General features: G+C 39.5%; 1 protein-coding gene across 17 annotated transcripts in view; it reads left to right on the top strand.

The window, feature by feature from the left end:
• Positions 1–21,603, top strand: part of DLG1 (discs large MAGUK scaffold protein 1) — a 274,204-nt gene that overhangs the window by 115,283 nt on the left and 137,318 nt on the right. For 11 of the 17 annotated variants that reach the window (XM_070406504.1, XM_070406506.1, XM_070406501.1 and 8 more), the window contains one exon: positions 13,016–13,114. The exons of the other annotated variants lie outside the window; for them this stretch is intronic. In XM_070406504.1, the coding sequence (XP_070262605.1) occupies positions 13,016–13,114 (99 nt within the window). The remainder of the gene's footprint in view (positions 1–13,015; positions 13,115–21,603) is intronic. 17 annotated transcript variants of the gene reach the window in all.

The raw sequence follows: 21,603 nt of genomic DNA, 5'->3' as shown, positions 1-21,603 counted from the left end.
GATGGGCCCTGCTCTGTGTGTGACAAGGTACAGAGCCCCAACCCCCCTGATGGGCCCTGCTCTGTGAGTGACAGGGGGCAGCGCCCCAACCCCCTGATCCGCCCTGCTTTGTGTGTGACGGGGCGGTGCCCCAACTCCCCTATCGGCCCTACTCTGAGTGACAGGGGGGAGCTCCTCAACCCCCTGATCGGCCCCGCTCTATGCATGACAGGGGGGAGCTCCTCAACCCCCTGATCGGCCCTGCTCTGTGTGTGACAGGGGGTGGCGCCGCAACTTCCCTATCGACCCTGCCTTGAGTGTGACAAAGGGCAGTGCCCCAACCCCCCAATCGGCTCTACCCTGAGCTTGACTGGGGGTGGCATCGCAACCTCCCGATCTGCCCTGCTCTGTGCATGACAGGGGGCAGCGCCCCAACTCCCCAATCGTCTCTGCTCTGAGCCCAACCAGGGGCTGCACCTAGGGATTGGGCGTGCCCTCTGCCACCCGGGAGCAGGCCTAAGCCAGCAGGTCATTATCTCCTGAGGGGTCCCCGACTGCGAGAGGGCACAGGCCGGGCTGAGGGACCCCCTTCCCCCGCCCCCGAGTGCACAAATTTTTGTGCACCGGGCCTCTAGTATATATATGTATATGTATATGTATATATATATATACATATATATACATATATATATATATACACACATATATATACATATATATACATATAATTGGTGTGATACTTTTATAGGCACATGCAAATCAGTCAACAAAGAGTGGACCTGTTTTGTGCAAGTATAAATCAACTGGCTATGACATCTGGAAGCAGTGGAATTTTAGGAGAAGCCTGAACACTACTTATTCTGCCCCTAGATAAATTTATTTAAAAGATTTTTCTCCCTCACCCCTTCACAGGAGCCCTGCCAATTCATACTTTATCCTTTAGAAAACCCCAGTTTAGTTCTTTCTGAACTGTGTTTACAATATTGTGAAATCTAAACTGTGACCATTGACTCAGCCAGCTCTGGAGTGTGAAGAAGTTGTTATGACAGGATGGAACTAATTGATTGTCCTACTAAATTTTTGTTGGTCCTGAGAAAATAAGATTATAATCTGAGATTTGAACAAATAGACCCAAGCTTCATTTTTTTTTCTTTTTTATTGATTTTCAGAGAGAGGGGAAGGGAGAGGGTTAGAGAGATAGAAACATCGATGAGAGCATCATCAGCTGCCTCCTACACACCCCTCACAGGATGGAGCCCGCAACCTGGGCATGTGCCCGACCAGGAATCGAACCAGTGACCTCCTGGTTCCTGGATCGATGCTCAATTGTTCAGCCATACAGGTTGGGTTATTTTTCTGTTTTTAAAGGAATAATCTTCATAGACCCATCTAATATATCAAAGTGTTATAAATTTGAAAAAGAAAATCAGTTTGAAAGAGAGGAAAATCAAACAAGAAGCATACAGATTTTGATATTCTTTGTTTCAGCTAAGTACCATAGCTGGATGGGGGTGGGGGGTGGAGGGAGGGGAACAGAACAACAGTCATTTTAATCACTTTGTCCAAACTGAAAGACTATATACAGTATAGAGCTTAAATTCTTTCAGTTAAAAGAACACAGCTTTATTATATAGGCCTTTTTTATAAAAATGTTTTAAAGAATTCTAGATGAAACTTAAAATTTCCATATGTACTTTTTTGTTTTTTTTAATTCTTACTTCCAGTTTAGGGGGAGGAGTTGCTTTTTTTTATTATCATAGATTAAACATTGCAACATAATTAAACCAATTGTGGTTAGTAAAAGCTAGGCTGGGTGTCTTGAAGTCATTTTCTATTTTCTTCATTGACAATCAGTCTTTTTTCTTTTTTAAAGTGACACTGCAGCCTATAGGCCAAATCCAGCCTGCCATCTGCTTTTATAAATAATGTGGGGTTTTTGTAATGTTTTTATTTTCTAATATTTTTATTTATTTTTTAGAGAGAGAGAGGGCAAAGGGGAGAGATAGAGACATCAATGTGAGAGCACAACATGGGCATGCCCTGACTGGAATCCAACCGGTGACCTCTCAAGGCATGGCATGGCACTCAACCAATTGACCCACACTGGCCAGGGCTGTCAATAAAGTTTAATTGGAATACAGCCATGCCTATTAGGATATTGCCTGTGGCTACTTTCAAGCTACTACAGTCATGTTGGGTAATTACAACAGAAAGTGCATGGCCTCTGAAGTCTAAACTATTTATTACCTGGCCCTTTTTAGAAAAAGTTTGCTAACCTTTGACCTAAGAGTTAATGAAGTTTTTTTTTTGCATTGTTGTATATTGTCTTTCTATTAAAATATAGTAGTAACAATAAAGACAATAAACTTTTTTTGAACTATTTTAAAGAGACAATTTACTACTTGAGCATGCTGTCTTTAGACGATGATGGTCTGGGTTTAAATCTCTGTTCTGCCACATACTAGGTGTACTGGTTAACAATGGCGGATTTTTAATCAAAGAAAACACGATAATTTCAAGAGAAACATCAAAAGTGCTTTATTCAAAGTAATGTACATCGCTAGCTACACATTTCCCCCATCTTTCAGGTAATTTGTTGATACTGTCCCAATAGAACTTTCCTTGTTTTGAGGCAAGCCATTCAGAGACCCAATTTTCCACTTCTTCATACATTTTGAAGTGCTGCTCAGAAAGTGCATGTGCCATCAATCGGAACAAGTGGTAATCTGAAGGAGCAAGGTCTGGTGAATAAGGCGGGTGGGTTAATACTTCCCAGGCCAGATCTTTTAATGTGTTTTTAACTGGTTTTGAAGTGAGTGATGGTGCATCATCATGAAGCAAAATTACTTTGCCGTGTCTTCTGGCACATTCTGGTCATTTCATGATCAAAGTGTGGTTCAAATTGATTATTTGTTGTGGATAGCGATCAGTACTAATGGTTTCATCTGGTTTTAGAAGCTCATAATACACCACACTTTCCTGATCCCACCAAATGCAGAGCATTGTCTTCTTTCAGAAGCAATTTGACCTTGCAGTCAAAGTTGATGATTGACCTGGATTAACCCATGATTTTGTGCGTTTGGGATTCTCAAAATAAATTCACATTTCATCGCCAGTCACAATTCAATGCCGTTGGAGCAACATTTTACTGATGAATTTTTGGTTTTTCATTTGTCTTTTGTTCAGTTGATGTGACACCCATTTTCCTTCCTTTAAAGTCTTTCCCATTGCTTGTAAACGATCGGAAATTGTTTGCTGAGCAACGTTTAATCTTTCTGCAAGTTGTTTGAGTTTGACACGCATCTTTATCCAAAAATGCTTGTAATTGTTGTTCTTCAAACTTCTTCGGTTGACCTGGACATTCTTTGTCTTTCACATTGAAATCATCACATTTAAAGCGTTTAAACCAGAGTTCACAAGCATCTTGAAATGGAGCATGTTCACCATAAGCTTCCCGAAGTATACGATACCTTTTTCTTCAAAATCAAGTAATGAATTAAAACTTCCCACAAATGCTCTTTTTTTGGCACAAAATTCAACATTTTAAAGGGTAAAAATATCTTTGATGTTAACACCTTCAGTAAATTTGACATATGAAGTTTTGAAACTTGCTGTCAATACAACAAAGTAGCATACATATCAAATCGCATATATATCAACATATGTGTAACTCCATCTATTGAAAAAATATCCGCATTATTAACTAGTACATCTAGTACTAGCTGTGGTACCTTGGACAAATTGCCTAAATTCTCTGTGTCTCTTTCATTGAAAAAATATCCGCATTATTAACTAGTACATCTAGTACTAGCTGTGGTACCTTGGACAAATTGCCTAAATTCTCTGTGTCTCTTTCCTCCACCTGTAGAAAGTAGGGTTGAAAATATCTGCATCAAGATTTAGTGAGAATTAAGACAATACATGTAAAACCCTTTTTGTACCTGACATCAGAAAGGTACTTATTATCATTGTCACTAGCATCTTCATCACCACTACCATTGTCATTAGTTCCACAAAATATTCTAGCCTCTTAAGTGATGAGTCTAGAGATATGGAGAAGCAACCTAATTATAGAATGATAAAGAATTATGTTTTAGCCAAAGGATTGGTAATCTTGGCAGAGTCCATCAGGAAAACAGATTATCACAGCAATTATTTTAACAAAAGAGAATTTGCTATGGGGTGGTGTTTACAATGGAATTGGAGAACCGAAGACAAAAGGGAACACCAAGGTAAGACAGAGATATAAACCACAGGAAGCAGCTACCACCTGGTGAGGAACCTAGAAACCAAGTTGAAGTTAGTAGATCCCTGAAGTTTGGAGGAAGGGTCCTATAGGTTTTAAAACATGAGCTGTGAGCAAGACCTGGGATTTTGTTGTTGTTTTTAAATTTTGGAACCTAAGGTCGTCAAGTGGTAGATCGTTTTGAATACCTTCTGATTGGTAGTGGTTGCCCAAGCACACAGAAAGAATCTTTTAGCAATAACTGATATGTATATAGCATGAAAGGGGATTGGAGGAGGGATGGATGTACACAGTCTATTCCCTCAGTCATTTTATCATTTTAGAATGCTGATGAAATCAATCTCTTTCGGCAGTCACTGGTTTCATTTATTCAACAGATATATAATAAATACTTCCTATGTGCTGGGTACTATTGTAGGCACTGGGCATACAGGGGTGAATAGAACAAGAATCCCTACTTTTAAAGAGATTATATTATAAGGGAAGAAGACAAACACAATTAACTAAAATATATAGTTTTCTGGAGAAAAAGTAAAAAAAAAAAAAGATGATAGCAAATGTATGTATCTGTGTGTGATGAGGGTTAATAGGATAACCAAGACGGGCTTCAACTGGAAAGTCATATTTAAATGAGACATGAAAGAAATTGTAGAATTGAGCCATGTAGATATCTGAAGCCAAGACCATTCTAGGCAGAGGAATCTATACTAATAAAAGTGTAATACACTAATTAGACCGGATAGACTGGATGGCTTCTGAACATCCTTCCAGACGTCCTTCCAGACAAAGCTGCGGTGGCTATGAGGGCCGGTGGCGCGGGAGAGGCTGCAGCGCAGGCCGGCCCAGCGCCGTGGCCCCTTCTGCAGAGGCAGCAGGAGAGGGGGCTGCTCGGTCCTGGTCCCAGTGCTGCCCCTTCTGCAGAGGCAGCGGCGCGGGCCCAGTCCTGGCGCCACACCTCCACAGAGGCTGGATGGGGTGCGACCTGCTGTGCCTCAACCTCCCACAGTCCCTCCTTCAGCCGGCCTGGCCCCTGATTGCCCCCCACCCACCAGTGAGCAGGGGGCGGGGCCAGTGCTAAGAAGTGAGGGCCAAGGGCTGGCAGCTGTGGCAGCTGGCAGTGGCAGCAGCAGCAAGGTGATGGGGGCGGCACCTTCCCCTGATTGGCCTGGTCGCCTCCACAGAGGGAGGCCAGACTGCATCTTAGACCTGCCCCAGGCCTAAGCCATCAGTAGGACATCCCCTGAGACCTCCCAGACTGTGAGAGGCTACAGGCTGGGCTGAGGGACTCCCCCCTCCAGTGCACGAATTTTTGTGCACCAGGCCTCTGGTAGTAAATAAAAGACTCTGAGGCCAGAGCATCTTTATGATACTTTAGGAACAGGAGGGAGGTCAGTATGGCTGAAATATTAAGTGGGAGGATGACTTCAGAAATGTACCGAGCTTGAATAATTAGGGACTTGTAGAAGAATGAATAGAATAGGATAAATGTGTGATTACTAGGAAGCATTAAGAACCCGTTTTAGGTTAGTAATCCTTTAGTCCATGGTCGTGTGTGTTTCTTTAGCCACTTTCTGATATAATCAAGTTTTTAAAAAAGCATATTGCAGTTGGTAGTTTCATACCTATTTGTTAATTATGTAACCTTTAAGTCCAATTTTTAGGTCTTTATTTTAAATTTTTATTGATTGTTGGCTCATCCTTCTTCCAATACAAAATGATCAGCTAAATTCTGATAGAATATCATCTTTTCATAATAAAGGGGTGGTAAACCTTAACTAAATATCACGAATCTTGCAAGCAGATATAGATTCATGAACTAGATGATCTGTCTGTATGAACTAACAAATCAGCACCCATTTTTTATAATAGGACTAGAGGCCCAGTGCACGTTTGTTTGTTTTCCCCACTGTACCAGCTTATATTGATGGTACTTGTTTGCAGTAACTGTGGTAAAAGGGCATTTGAAGCAAATAAGAAACAGATTTAAACAATGAAAAACATCTTTATTTTAAGGTACTGGATCCCTGCTGAGTACAGTGACTTTCAAGCAGAGTTTTGATATATCTACTGTGCTGTATTTTATTCTTCTGTAAACATGCAAAAGGCTCACAGATTTTTTTTTTTCCTGGTTTCACTGTCCCTCTTAGATAACTTCTTTGACATTAAATCAGAGAAACATGTCTCACTACAGCATAATAGATATTTAAACGAAGGAATTTGGATTAAGAATATTAACTATGCAGCCCATCCAGCTTGGCTCAGTGGTTAAGCATCAACCTATGAACCAGGAGGTCACAGTTCGATTCCCAGTCAAGGGCACATGCCCGGGTTGCAGGCTTGAACCCCAGTGTGGAGCGTGCAGAAGGCAGCAGATCAATGATTTTCTCTCGTCTTCGATGTTTCCATCTTTCTCTCCCTATCCCTTCCTCTCTGAAATCAATAAAAATACTTTTAAAAAGAATAACTATGATGTACAAAAACAAAATAAGGTTCTTATTGACCAATAGTTACACAAGGGTAATTACTCGCCTTATTACCTAATTCAGTGGTCGGCAAACTGCGGCTCGCGAGCCACATGCGGCTCTGGCCCCTTGAGTGTGGCTCTTCCTAAGCCTTAGGAGTACCCTAATTAAGTAAATAACAGTGTACCTACCTATATAGTTTAAGTTTAAAAAATTTGGCTCTCAAAAGAAATTTCTATTGTTGTACTGTTGATATTTGGCTCTGTTGACTAATGAGTTTGCCGACCACTGACCTAATGTATTGATAAAAGATTTTCTAATTCCTGTATTTCATTTTCCATGAATATACATTTATTCAGATCTTACTGATTTTTATGTATATCCCAAGCTCAGTTTATCCCATTCATGTAACATGTTAATATAAGATATAAACAATTATTAATTACCTGATAGTACAGTTTCAGTTATCTTTTAGAGTTTCATTTTATGCTATGAAAATCATTTTAATAAATAATTTAGTGAGAAAAAATATTAAGTGTTTTTTAGATAACCTTGCAGATCTTTTATACTTGGGTCTAACTATGATGTGTAACAGATAATTTTTAGTGGCTATTGTGGGTATTATTCTTAATAGTCTTGCCTCACTCCCAACTTCCCATCAGTCGCCAGATACGCAAATTATATATTCAGAATCTATCTTGATTTGCCTATTCATGTCCATTTCCACCATGACCACCATTTGGTTTAAGCCACTGTCCCCTCTAGGATGGATTATTACAGCAACCTCTCAATTGTCCCTTCTGTCTATTCCTATATCAGTCAGGATTCATTATGCATATACAGGGTGGGGCAAAAGTAGGTTTATTCTTGTGTTATTTATTGTTGTATTATTTTCCATGTGAATAACTGTAAACCCACTTTGCCCCACCCTGTATGAAAACCACTTTAACTATATTAAGCAGAAAGAGATTTAACCCAGGTAGATACACTTAATATACCTTTTTTTTATTTATTATTGAGTGAATGAAAGTGGAAGAGGGTGCTGCATAGTCGTAAATGTAGATGTGCAATACACATTATGTACCTGGCTGTACCTAATGAGGCTCAGACCACTTTTATGAAAATTTATTACATTTTAAAAGCTGATTTCAGAATTTTAAGATATCACATTAAATATGAAATATAAAGATATGAAGAAAATAAGAATCTCTAATAATCAATTTCAACATTTTTCAAAAAGCTGTCAATTTGAATACTGGTTTACAAAAGTGTTTTTAAAATATGTACAATCCAGTTATTTTACAGGAATTTACAATTTTCTGCAGTGTTCTTTCACACAGTGTTAATATTATATGGCCTCTGTTGTCATGGAAACAAGTCTCTGAAGGCAACTCGAAGGATAATGATTCCATGGTGTTGCTATGGATAGAAACAACTGAGACAGTTGTTAATCACCTGGTCAAGATTTTTTTTTATTCTTGGAGATGATCTTATTGAGTGATACAGATGGAGCAGCAAGAGAATGATGACTAATAATCACTATTGTCTAATGAAATATGTATCTAAGATTTTTCAAGTTTAAAAAGCTTATGCTGAAATGCCTCCTTTTCTGTAATAACCCAAATATAATGGTCACTGTATATTGCGGCCTCAATATTTATATTAGAATCCTAAATTTTGACATTTTCTAATTTAGAATCTTTTTATAGAGCTCCCCAAATTTTACCATACTGTTAATCCTGCATTGAAAATATCCTCTTATTTTTCTTCATTTTAATGATTTAATATCTGAACTGTTCCTTATCATTTAACCTTCATTTCATTATTTATTATTTAAGGCTGTAATTTTGTTTCAAATGAAAATTTACTTTGTTGTTTTATAAATCTTTGTTACCTGAATTGATTATCAGCTGTGGCTAGGAAATGCTGTGTGTCGATATGGCAGTTTGTTGTTGTTGTATATAATTAATTTGTGTTTATTGTGAAATATGAATACGTTTTGAGTATATCAAAATGCATTAATGATCTGAAGACCATGCTGTGGTTGCAGTTAGGTATGCCAAGGGGCGCTATGGCCCAAGATGTACGTTTTATTCTGAAATCTGGTTTAGGGCAAAGCAATTTTTTTTCAGTATACAAAATAAATTTATTACCAAATTGTAGATACAAAATAATTAGCCATTTATTGGCAGTTGTTTTTTTGAAGACTTTCTCAGCAGTATTTGCCTTAAGTTGGAGGCAGGGGCAAATGTTCTTTTTCAAAGTATTTGCTTAGTGCCCTATAGAGAAGAGAGTGGATTAAGATTGTGTAAATTTCAGGGTTTTTAAAAAAGGGTACTTAGAAATAGATAAAGGAAACAAAATCTAGTTGCTAAAAATCTCTTTCTACGGGAAATAAGAAATCCAATAACAGAAATTCAGCAATTCTTTTCCTAATTCTTTACAGCTTCCCTTTTGTGAGCTGAACCTCAGTTGTGAAATGAACTTGATCCTTACCCTTCATCTCTAATAGTCTTATATATCACTAAAATTTGTTAGCATCTTTTAGAACAACTCATGTGAAATGGGTTTTCCTTTTATCTTTTAGAGAATTGGATGGTAAACGATCATAATTGATTTTCTCTTGATATGAACAGTGGGTCTCCCATTTCTCACACTGCATTATAATATTGTGTATTTATTGTTGACAATTAGGAAAATAGAATATATAGCCAAGTGACTGGAACAACTGGTCACTATGACGTGCACTGCGGCCGGCCAACCAGTCTGATCAGGGGTAGGGCTGGCGGCCAACCTCCTGCGTCCCCTCCCCCTGGCCAGCTGGACCCCATCCATGCACGAATTCACGCACCCGGCCTTTAGTGTGAAGTGAGGCAGTGGGGAGAGAAGGTACTTGTAATCCTGCCCCCAGAGGTTAACTTTTCACACATTTATTTCCATAATTTTGCACTTTTCATTTCTCCTTTTTTGTTTAATGTCATGTCATTGGCAGTATTCTATATGACTTACAAACTGTTTTTACAAATGATTTATCCTTATTGCCTGATATTTATTTAATCTTATATAATTATCATTATTTACTTAACCATTTCAACACCTTTGGATATTTAGGATATTCTACGTTTCCCCAAGTATAAACAATGCTCAGGGGAATATATTAAGAGTATTAAAACATTTTGCTTTTTAAATTATTCCCTTGAGGATAGATTTCCAGAATGACTATGTCAGAGAGGTTAGATATTTTTATGGCTATAGACAATTACTGCTGAGTTGGTTTTTATAAAGTTTGTATGGATTTATATTTCCAAGGGCAGTGTGAGAGAGTACTTGTTCCCATGTATTAAAATTTTTTTGAGTTTGTTTATTGTGGTAAAATATATGTAACAAAATTTACCATTTTAACAAGTTTTAATTGAATAATTCTGTGGCATTAGTTATATTCCCAGTGTTATGCAGTAATCACTATTTCCAAAATTGTTTTTATCACATCAAACTATGTAACCATTAGGCAATGATTCCCCGTGCCCCCATAACTTCTATTCTCCTTTCTGTCTCTGAATTTATCTATTTTAAGTATTTCATATAAGTGGAATCATACAATATTGTTCTTTTGCGGCTGATTAATTTCAGTTAGCAATAATGTTTTCAAGATTAATCCATATTGTAGGATATATATCAAAATTTTATTTTTTATGGCTGACTAATATCCATTTAATGCATGTAACACATTTTATTTATCCATTCATCTGTTGGTGGACATGTGGGTTGTTTCCACTTTTTTTTATTATTATTCATTTTTTTACAGAGAGGAAGGGAGAGGGACAGAGAGTTAGAAACATCAATGAGAGAGAAACATCGATCAGCTGCCTCCTGCACACCCCCCACTGGGGATGTGCCTGTAACCAAGGTACATGCCCTTGACCAGAATCGAACCTGGGACCCTTCAGTCTGCAGGCCGACACTCTATTCACTGAGCCAAACCAGTTAGGGCTGTTTCCACCTTTTGACTGTTGTGAATAATGCATCATTGAACGTTGGTGTAAGTATCCAGTTTCCTGTTGTTAGTTCTATTGAGCATATACTTAAGAGTAGCTTAGCTGGGTCATATAGTAGGCTTATGGCTCATTTTTTGAGGAGCTGCCAAACTGTTTTCCACAGAGTATGCACACTTTCCCGTTCCTACCAGCAGTTTTTGAGGGTTCCAGTTTTGCACATTCTCACCAATACTTGTTACTTTTTGTTTCAGTTTTCCCTTTTTTATTACAGCCTTCCAGTAGGTGTGAGGTGATATTGTAACTTTGATTTGCATATCTCTCATGAATAGTGATGTTCAGTATCTTTTCATGTGCTTATTGGCCATTTGTATAGCTTTTTTAGAGAAATGTCTATTTGGGTCCTTTGCCCATTTTTTTATTGTTTTTTGTTGTTGTTGAGTTGGAGTTCTTAGTATATTCTGGATATCAAACCGTCATCAGATGTATGATTTGCAAAGATTTACTCCCATTCTGTAGATTGTGTATTCACTCTCTTGATAATGCTTTTTGGTGTACAAGAAGTTTTAATTCTGATTAAATCCTAATTTGTTTTCATCACTTATGCTTTTTTAATGGTCATATTTAAGAATCTATTATCAAATCCAAGGTCATGAAAATTTACCCCTTTTTTCTTCTATGAGTTTTATGGTTTTAGCACTTATATTTAGGTTGTTGATTAATTTTCCATTAGTTTTTATATATAATGTTTTAACTTTTTTTTTGCATGTGGATATCCAGTGTCTCAATACCTTATTGAAGAGACTTCATACATTTTTGATAAATTTTCATTGCCTGATAGAGAAAGAAAGTTAACATTTTAATTTCATTTTGAATTTTTATCAATGAGGAAAAGCATAGTTTCAAGTTTAGCAATTTGTTTTCTGTTTTAAGTCTCTTAATGTACATTGTTGTCTTATTAATTTAATTTTAATGTTTTTATACATATAGAATATGTCATTGATAGAGGAAATATGAATTAATTCCGTTTATAAGGTTTGGAACTCGTTAGAAAACACCTGTGTTCCAGTTACAGCTTTATAAAAATAATTGAATCAAGTCAGATAGAGTAATCTATACTAATAAAAAGCTAATATGCAAATGGTTGGCACGCCCTCATGCGTAATGACCAATCAGCTGGAGGCTGCGTGCGCAGCAGGCACAGGTGGGCAGGGACTTGCAGTGTCGGGGCCGGGGACAGGGCTGCGGCGGAAGCCTCCGCATGCCTGCACTGGGGGTCCACAAGCCTCCGTCGCGGCCCAGCCCGGCCTACCTCTTTGGGGCAATCCATCGAGGAGCCCCAGATGGGTGGGCAAGGCCTACCTCTTTGGGGCGATGGATCATGAGGCTCCCACACTGTGACAGGGCACAGGCCAGGCTGGGGGATTCCCCCCCCCCCCGCCCCCCCGCACAGATTTTGTGCTCCATGCCACTAGTTTAGTACAAATATCAAAGCTTTATAGTTTATGTCACTAGAGTTGCCACTTCTTTTTTCATTTTTTCCAAAATATGTCTGGCATATAATAGATACTCAATGAATGCTAGTTGCATTAATGACTTTACAGGCAGGTTCTTGATAATAGAGGTTAATAGCACAGATTAGCTTAAGTTATACAGATTCAATTTTGGAATCTTTTGAATCTTTTGTCTGTAGATTTGTAAGGCCCAATTATCTACCTGATAGGCAAATGGAATTACTTTTGATTCTTTCAATACAAGGAGGAAAGTAGTCAAATATATTCTGGATGCTAGAAAAATATTTTGTAGTCTGTCTCTGAAGCTAGTGTCTTGTTGCTTTGAGGAGGAGCATTATAAATTGTTATCTTTTATTATTTTCATTTAAACATCTAAGGCAGCGGTTCTCAACCTGTGGGTCGCGACCCCTTTGGCGGTGGAACAACCCTTTCACAGGGTTCGCCTAAGACCATCCTGCATATCAGATATTTACATTACGATTCATAACAGTAGCAACATTACAGTTATGAAGTAGCAACGAAAATAATTTTATGGTTGGGTCACAACATGAGTAACTGTATTTAAAGGACCAGAAGGTTGAGAACCACTGATCTAAGGAGTAGTCACTCTTTTTAACTGCAGAGTAATTAAAATATTTGTGATATAATTATTAATAAAATACTTTCTGGAAATCATTTTCTCATTCAAATTGAGGTAATATATTAATATTTTACCTACTTTTCAGTTCATTCTGAAAACTATAATTTATGACAAACTTTCTGTTATGTGATTCCTTTTTATTTTGACATTTTTCCTGATTTTTTGTCATTGATGATTTTTAGCCAACAGAAGCTGTACCTCTCTCTTCTCCCACTGTCCCTGTGATCCCTGTCCTGCCAGTCCCTGCTGAGAATACTGTCATCCTATCCACCATACCACAGGTTTTTATTAGTTTCTTTTTTATTTATAAATTTTAATTTGTTTCTAATGTTTCTTTTTTGTAAGTGTTTTAATTATTTTTTGTTAGATTTGGTCATTCACTTTGGGCTTCAATTGATATTTTTAGGGAATTAATATAAATTAATTATCTTATAAATAAAATTGTAAGGATTTGCTTTAAAGTGGGTTCAATATTTGCCTTTTTATTAGTTACTCTATGAAATAGGACACATTCTGAACTTCATAATATTGAACCTGCTTAGATTTATCATGTCTTTTGTACTTGTAAATGTGAAACAGTTTTAAAAATATTTTTGCTTTTGGAAATTTTGTTAATTTTTAACAAAATTAAGTATGGCCATGGGGAGGGGCTGTGGGCGATGGGTTTGCTGGCTCGCCATCAAATGGGGTGGGGAGGCAATCAGGGGCGGGACCAGCCAGTGGGAGAGGCTGTAGGCCTATCGTGGTGGGGCGGCCATTCAGGAGCGTGCTGGCCAGGGAAGGGGGGAAAGGGTGGGTGGGCCAGCCAGGTGGGAGGGACCACGGGAGGTTGGCTGGATGTCCCCACCCCCTGATCGGGCCATTTTGCTGGCCACAGTGGGCGTCATAGCGACCGGTCGTTACGGCGTTATGGTCGCTGGCTTTTTATATATATAGACTAGAGGCCCAATGCACAAAATTCGTGCACTCGGGGGGTCCCTCAGCCTGGCCTGCGCCCACTCACAGTCCAGGAGCCCTCGGGGCTAACCTACCGGTCGGAATGTCTGTCCTCTGGTGGTCAGTGCACGTCCTAGTGACTGGTCGACCAGTCAATTGTCTGCCTCCTGGTGATCAGTTCACGTCATAGCGAGCGGTTGAGCGGCCTAAGCGTTCAGTCGGACATCCTTAGTGCTGCCGTGGAGGCGGGAGAGGCTCCTGTCACTGCTGCTCTGCTCGCTATCCGTGAACCTGGGTTCTGACTGATCGGTGCTCCCCCTGTGCAAGCGCACTGACACCAGGGGGCAGCTCCTACTTTGAGCGTCTGCTCTCTGGTATTCAGTGTACATAATAGCAACCAGCTGTTCCACTGTTAGGCTGAAACTGGCTCTCCAATATCCCCTAACGGGTCCCAGATTGTGAGAGGGTGCAGGCCAGCCCGAGGGACATTTTTCCTGATTTTGCATGATCGGGGCAAGGGAGGGATACGGGCGGTGGGAGCTGGGGAGGGACTGCAGGAGGGCTCCAGGCCATGTCCAAACCAACTCACTCAGTCCCTATCGGCCGGACCCCAGCAGCAAGCTAACCTACCGGTCGGAATGTCTGTCCTCTGGTGGTCAGTGCACGTCCTAGTGACTGGTCGACCAGTCAACTGTCTGCCCCCTGGTGATCAGTTCACGTCATAGCGAGCGGTTGAGCGGCCTTAGCATATAATTAGCATATTATGCTTTGATTGGTTGAACGGACAACCAGACACTTAGCATATTAGGCTTTTATTATATAGGGTAGATAATAATGATGTTAGGTGTGAAAGATCTCAATCTTATTTAAAGTGTGAATAAGTACATCTTTATGTATTTTTACAATTAATGATCTATAGTATAAAATCTAGGTAAAAATAAGCTCCATTGTGGGGGGAAATGGAATATCAACTATGATTATGAGCATTTCCATGCACTTTTACCCCTCCTAAAAAATAAAAATCAATAGGAATATCATACAAAATATGATTGTAGGAGAAATTACAGGTATTATACTAAAACTTTAATAATTCTAAATAAGAGAGAGAACCAAGACTGCAGTGTAGGGTAAACATTGGTACTCGCCACCTCCCACAGCCACATCAAAATTACAACTAAAATACAGAGCAACCATCATTCAAAATCACCTGAAATCTGGCTGAATGGAAGTCATACAACTAGAGGAGTAAAGGAGAAATACATCGAGACTGGTAGGAGGGGTGGAGGCTCAGAACAGACTGATGCAACACCCACATGTGGCATGTTTAATATGGAGGGATAGCTCTGCTGCAGAGGTCTCAGGTGAGAAGCAAGGGCTTCCAGACCCCTACCCAGGATTCCAGAGCTGGGAAGAGAAGTCCTCATAACTTCGGGCTGTGAAAAACAGTGGGGATTGTGACTGAGTGACATGGAGGCTGCTGGAGACCCATGTAGTTCTTCTTAAAGGGACAGTACACAGACTTACTCAGACTCAATCCCTCTGGGCTCCAGCACTGGGGCAGCAGCTTTGGGGGATCCAGGGACATATGGGGAGGAACTGGATTGTCTGGCATCAGGGCAGGAATTCAGGTGCAGCTTTCTTCCAGACAGGAGATCTCACAAGGTTCATTGTTCCTATGCTGGGATCTCCCCGCAACTCAAAGAGCTGACCAGCAGCCATATCTGAGTTGTCACTGGCTTGTCTCACATTGTTTGCTGCCCCCTGGTGATTCCCTGAGACCACACCCCACCCAATTTACAGCCCCACCCAAGCTGTTTGCAGCAGCTATTGCATATGAATGGCCTGTCCTGGCTCAGGCTACAGAATTCCCTAAAATCTCTCAAACAAGCAGCTGCTGTCATCAGCATGCCCCATACCTTTCAGTAAGTGGCCCGGCACTAGCACCAGCCTGCCTTCCTTCAGAGCTGGGCATTGCCTGGGCACTTCCAAACCCAGTACAAGTAGCAGCTATCAGCAGATTACTCTGTAGCTCCTGCTGGGTGGCCTAACACTGGACGCAACAGAACACCTACTACATAAGGCCACTCTACCAATTCCAGGAGACATAGCAGCTCTACCGAATACACAGAAACAAACACCAGGAAGCAGCCAAAATGTGGAGACAAAGAAACAGGTTACAAATGAAAGAACAGAAGACGTCTCCAGAAACAGAACTAAATGAAATGGAATCAAGCAAACTACTAGATACAGAGTTCAAAAAAATGGTTATAAGGTTGCTCAAGGATCTTAATGAGAGCTTCAAGGGACTTAGTGAGATTTTCAAGGATCTTAGTGAGAATTTTAAGAACCTTAGTGAGAACATCAAAGACATGAAAAGGGCCCAGTCAGACATTAAGCATACACTTACTAAAATAAAGAATAATTTACAGGGATTCAACAGTGGAGTAGAGGATTCTGAGAATCAAATGAATGATTTGGAATACTGATGAATCTCAGAGGGAAAAGGGGATGTGGGGAAGAGATTAACCAAAGGACTTACATGCATACTAGAAGCCCCATGCACGAAATTCGTGCAAGGGGCTCGGCCCTTGCAGCCCTGGCTTTGTCTGAAAGGACATCCAGAAGGTTGTTCAGCTGTCTGGTCTAATTAGCATATTACACTTTTATTATTATAGAGATTTGCATTACCTATGGACCCAGACAATAGTGGTGAAGGCCTGGCAGGGGGTAGGAACCAGGTAAAAGGGGGGAGGGTCTCGGGGAAGGGAGTAAAGGAGGACATCTATTAGTAATGCTCTCAACAATAAAGATTTTTAAAAATAAATAATTCTAAATAAGCGGCCTAAGGATTATTGTAATAATGTAGCATCTTTCCATGTATCTGGAATTCAGTAATACCATTATTTTTTTTAGTAGGAGATTTAAAAGTTTATTTTCTCTTGTCACTTCAATTCATCTTTTGATGTTAAAATAGTTTTCTAGAATCCTTTAAAATTTTGTAGTGGTTTCTGTTTTTATTATATTCAATAGGTAACCTGACCTTTCCTGTTGAGAGTTCTCTGATTCATATACTCTAAGTTTCCCTAACATAGCATCACACCACACTTGGAAATTGTTGAGACGTTACCATGTAGTTATAAAGGTCTCAAGAGTTCATTTGATCTCGTTTAGAATTCCAGTTACAATCATGTAACCAAGCAGTTTACTTAACCATACTGAGCTTCTATTTACTCATCTATAATACTGAAGATGATAGTAGTACTACCTTGACATGTTTTATAGTAATTAAAAGAATGATAATGCATGCCGAAGCCGGTTTGGCTCAGTGGATAGAGCGTCGGCCTGCGGACTGAAAGGTCCCAGGTTCGATTCCGGTCAAGGGCATGTACCTGGGTTGCGGGCACATCCCCAGTGGGGGATGTGCAGGAGGCAGCTGATCGATGTTTCTCTCTCATTGATGTTTCTAACTATCTCTCTCTCTCCCTTCCTCTCTGTAAAAAATCAATAAAATATATTTAAAAAAAAAAAAAAGAATGATAATGCATGGATGGGTATCTGGTCTATGATATTGGCTATTCATATTGTTAGTTATTTCGTATTTCTTTGAGATAATAAACCAAGGAACAAATTTATAAAAACAAGTGAGGATATCTGTACAAGAGAGAGGCTTATCCTATGTAATAAAGAGATGATATGCAAATTGACCCTCACTCCATCATATTGTCACAAGATGGCTACTCCCACAGCGGATGCAGGGTTCCCATAACAAGCAATAACAAGCAATCAGCAGGGACCTGAAGCTGCGCCCCTGGCCCAGCAGGGCTTGATGGGGAGGCCTCAGGCCATGCCCCCCACCTAGTGGGGATTGATGGGGGACCTCAGGCCGTGCCCCCCGCCCCGGTGCCCAGGCTGGGGGACTTCAGGCCACGCCCTCCGTCCTGGCACTGGGCCGGTGGACCTGAGACTGAGCCCCATACCCGGCACTGGGCCGGGGGACCTTAGGCTGTGCCCCCCGGCACTGGGCTGGGGGACCTTAGGCTGTGCCCCCCACCCAGCAGGGCTTGACGGGGGTAGGGTCAGCCAGGTTTGGGTTTGGGTCTCGCACGATTTTGAGGTGCATGCGGGTGGGGGCGGACTTGACTCTGGGTCCCGCGGCGTGCCCCAGACTCTGACAGGAGGAAGATTTTCACATACATTTTACTAATTTTCTTTTATCTCTGAAGCTTCTATTATAGAGAAAGGGCAAATAGCAATATTAAAATATTTCCTCTAATTAATTTTCTTTTAATGTGCACGAATTTCATGCACCGGACCACTAGTTTATTATACCTAGCCTCACTTTAGGTTTTAAATACACTACAAAAGTTCATGTAGGGGAACTTAATAATTTATGTTGTATTGTGTGAAAAACCTATGTGTATGCCTCATTTTCCAGAATAAGTGTTTTGCTAATTAATCAAGTATAACAAGTACATTATAAAATTAATACAACTGATTAAAATGTCTGTCCCCAAATACATTTGTAAGTTTATATTTAATATGTAAGCAAATTTTAACATTTTAAATGCATGTAATTTTTCTTCTAAGGATCTACATGACCTTTTTTTCCCTTAACATTTTCTTCCATGATCTTTTGCTGCATTAATAGGGCTTCGTAATTTTTTTTATTTTAGCTTTATTGTTGAACGTATTACAGATGTTCCCCTTTTTCCATTGACCCCCTTCATCCCTTTCCTGCCCCCTCTCCAGGCCTTCACCACACTATCTGTATCCATGGGCTATGCATAATGCATATGAGTTTACATTTTAGATGCATCATGATGTTATAGAAATAGAAGCAGCCTAGCTGGTGTGGCTTAGTGGTAGAACATCGACCTACGGACTTGGTAGTTGTGGTTTGATTCCCAATCAGGGTTCATGCCCAGGTTGTGGGCTCAGTCCCCAGTGTAGGGCAGCTGATCAGTGAGTGATTCTCTCTCATCATTGGTGTTTCTATCTCGCCTTCTCCCTTCCTCTCTGATATCAATAAAAATATTGTTTTTAAGGAAAAAATAGGAGAAGACGTAAGATTCAGAATCTAGTCCTGCCTTTGTGACTCATAAACAAGTAACTTAATCTTTCTGAGTGTTATACTCCCTACATCTACTAAAATGGGAGAATAACACCTCCCTGACTACTTCAAAATGAGTTTGAGGATCAAGCAAATTAGACAGACAGATAGCTAGACAGATCATAATTGTTTTTTATTATTTGTAGAACTTTTTATACTTTTCAGAGTGATTTTTTTTATTGATACCATGTCCTTTAAATTTTATCAAAGCCATTTAAATAGGAATTATCATGCTTATTATACAGAGTGGTACAGAAAAATATATATTCAATGGCTGCTTGAAGTTGCAGAAAGTGCAAGGGCTTTATAATGCACCTACGTCTCACTTTCTGGCCTCATTTACTATTTCCTGGCCTTACCCTTTTCTGGCTGTGTGATAGTGGGGAAATTACTCAGCTGCTCAGCGCCTCAGTTTCTCCACATAGAAACTGAGCACATGGTAGGTGAATAACGGATGCTAGTTCTTCCTACTGGAGATATAATCATATAATTTCTATGATACTGGCCTATTAAATATGCAGGCTTATTTACACCCCAGAGTAAATATTCTGCTTTAGAACCAGATGCTTTAGACCTCTGTTTCTACTAGTTTTGTAAAGAGCTGTCATTTAATGAAAGTACTGTTGAAAATGCTTTCATGCAATTTTTTTTATGTGTATATCAAAGTCTTTGTTCATACTCAGACATGTGCTTTGGAGGGATTGCTTTTAGTTCAGTTTGTTACTCTAATGTTGTGTATATTAAGATGACTATAACATTGTCCTTGTCTTCTAGGAGCCTACTATCTGCAAGAGACAAGTTAACAATTCCCACATGACATGAGAATAGTTACATTAGAAATATATCCAATCCAGAATATCCTATTGCTTCTGGACTGTTCAAGTTTCACAAAACATCTGGTGTATTGAGTCTTAAATGATTTGGCCATTAATATAATCTAAAGCATGACTTGATATATTTTCATTTTACTGGTAATCTTAAATAGAATAGCATACTCTGGATTACCCTGATGAGTCTTTTTTAACCACACACTAATATGTAACTGTGGGGCCTTTATTCTATTTTTGTGTTTTGTTTTGGTTTTGCGGTTTTGTTTATTTTTGTATTATTTTCAAATCATTTCAAACTTATAGAAAGTTGCAAGAATAATATAAAAAAGTACCTTTACTCAGATCCCCCAGTTGTTTATATTTTTACTTACTACATCTACTCCATCATTTCTCTTCCTATATAATTAACTGATATTATTTTTTGTGAAACATTTAAAAGAAAGTTTCACTCATACCCCTTTTACCCTTAAAAACAAATATTTTATAATATGTAATATTTTTTCCTAAGAACAATAATATTTCCATAGTACAATGAGCTAAATCAGAAGATTGACATTATAGTAAAACCTCGATATAATGGACTAATTTGAGAGAGGGGATATTCATTAAAGCCAAAAGTCTGTTATAAAATAAAGTAGGTTTTCCAAATGCATGTGTTAAAAAATTGACAAATTAGTTAACCTGTTTTTACTTATATAGACATGTTTGGGTAATTGAAATTAAATATGTATGAAAAGTTTAATTTCACAGAAAAGTTTCCTATATGTAGAACAGTAATTTTAAATTTACACTGAATAGGTCTAGTAAATGTGTGCATTCACCAGTCACTGTGAGTAAACTAGTGCACATGGCGGGGGCGTGGCTTCACATATGTTGGAAAATCAGCCGGCACGCATTAAAACTGCTGCAGAAAGACTCGCCACTTGACAACAGAGCCAATTACCTCACGTGAGCACATGCTAATCATTCACCTAACATTGCTTATGAGTGGTGACTCTTGCATTTAAATATGTAGACTATGGTTGTAGATAAGTAATATTTATTTATGTCAGTGAAATTACTACAGTGTTTTTTCCCACATTGCTACAACTTGCACGGATGGGTTCAGGATCTGAAGGAGGGGCCAACGCACAGATGAAAAAAGTAGACAAGAAATATGAATTTTTAAGGAGTTGGGGCCAGGTGGTGTCTCTTTCATGAAGAGCACACTGACCTCTGGCTAGTCCGCTTTTTATTTACTTGAATACACATTTGCCCTTTAACAATGCATACTAGTATATCAAAGGTAAAGTTTGGTAAACAGAAAAAGGATTATTAAGTTAGGGAATTTGCCTTGAGCCACCACTATCTCAACATGAACAATCAGTGCATAGTGTCAGCCCTGCTAGCGCCCAAGATCCATCGGCCTTCCACGTTCCTTGGTGCACTTTCATGATAGTATCAGCAGTGGGTGGCTTCCTGCACCACATATGGCCTATTTGCTAAAATTTGTTAAAAATAACAGTGAAATAATAGCAAAAATAACGTGTTAATTTAATTATAAGCAAATCACAGTTGAAAGCATTTTAAAAGTAACAGGTATTGGCATACAGATTGAAAATTTTGCCATTAAATCCAAAGTTCATTATATTGAGGTCTGAAAAATTGAGGGTTTACTGTAATATAATACTGCTAGAGGCCTGGTGCACAAAATTCGTGCCCTGGGCGGGTGTCCCTCAGCCCAGTCTGCACCCTCTCCAATCTGGGACATCCCTCTCACAATCCGGGATTGCTGACTCCTAACCACTTGCCGGACTGATTGACACCTAACTGCTCCCCTGCTGGCCCGATCGCCCCCAACTGCCCTCCCCTGCAGGCCTGGTCCCCTCCCAACCGCCCTCCCCTGCCAGCCATC

This window comes from Myotis yumanensis, unplaced genomic scaffold, assembly GCF_028538775.1.
Source record: "Myotis yumanensis isolate MYYU_CA2020_CCGP unplaced genomic scaffold, mMyoYum1.0.hap1 SCAF_2, whole genome shotgun sequence".
Classification (NCBI taxonomy): Eukaryota; Metazoa; Chordata; class Mammalia; order Chiroptera; family Vespertilionidae; genus Myotis; species Myotis yumanensis.
Note: the sequence above shows the minus strand (reverse complement) of the source record. Positions and strands in the feature narration are given on the sequence as shown.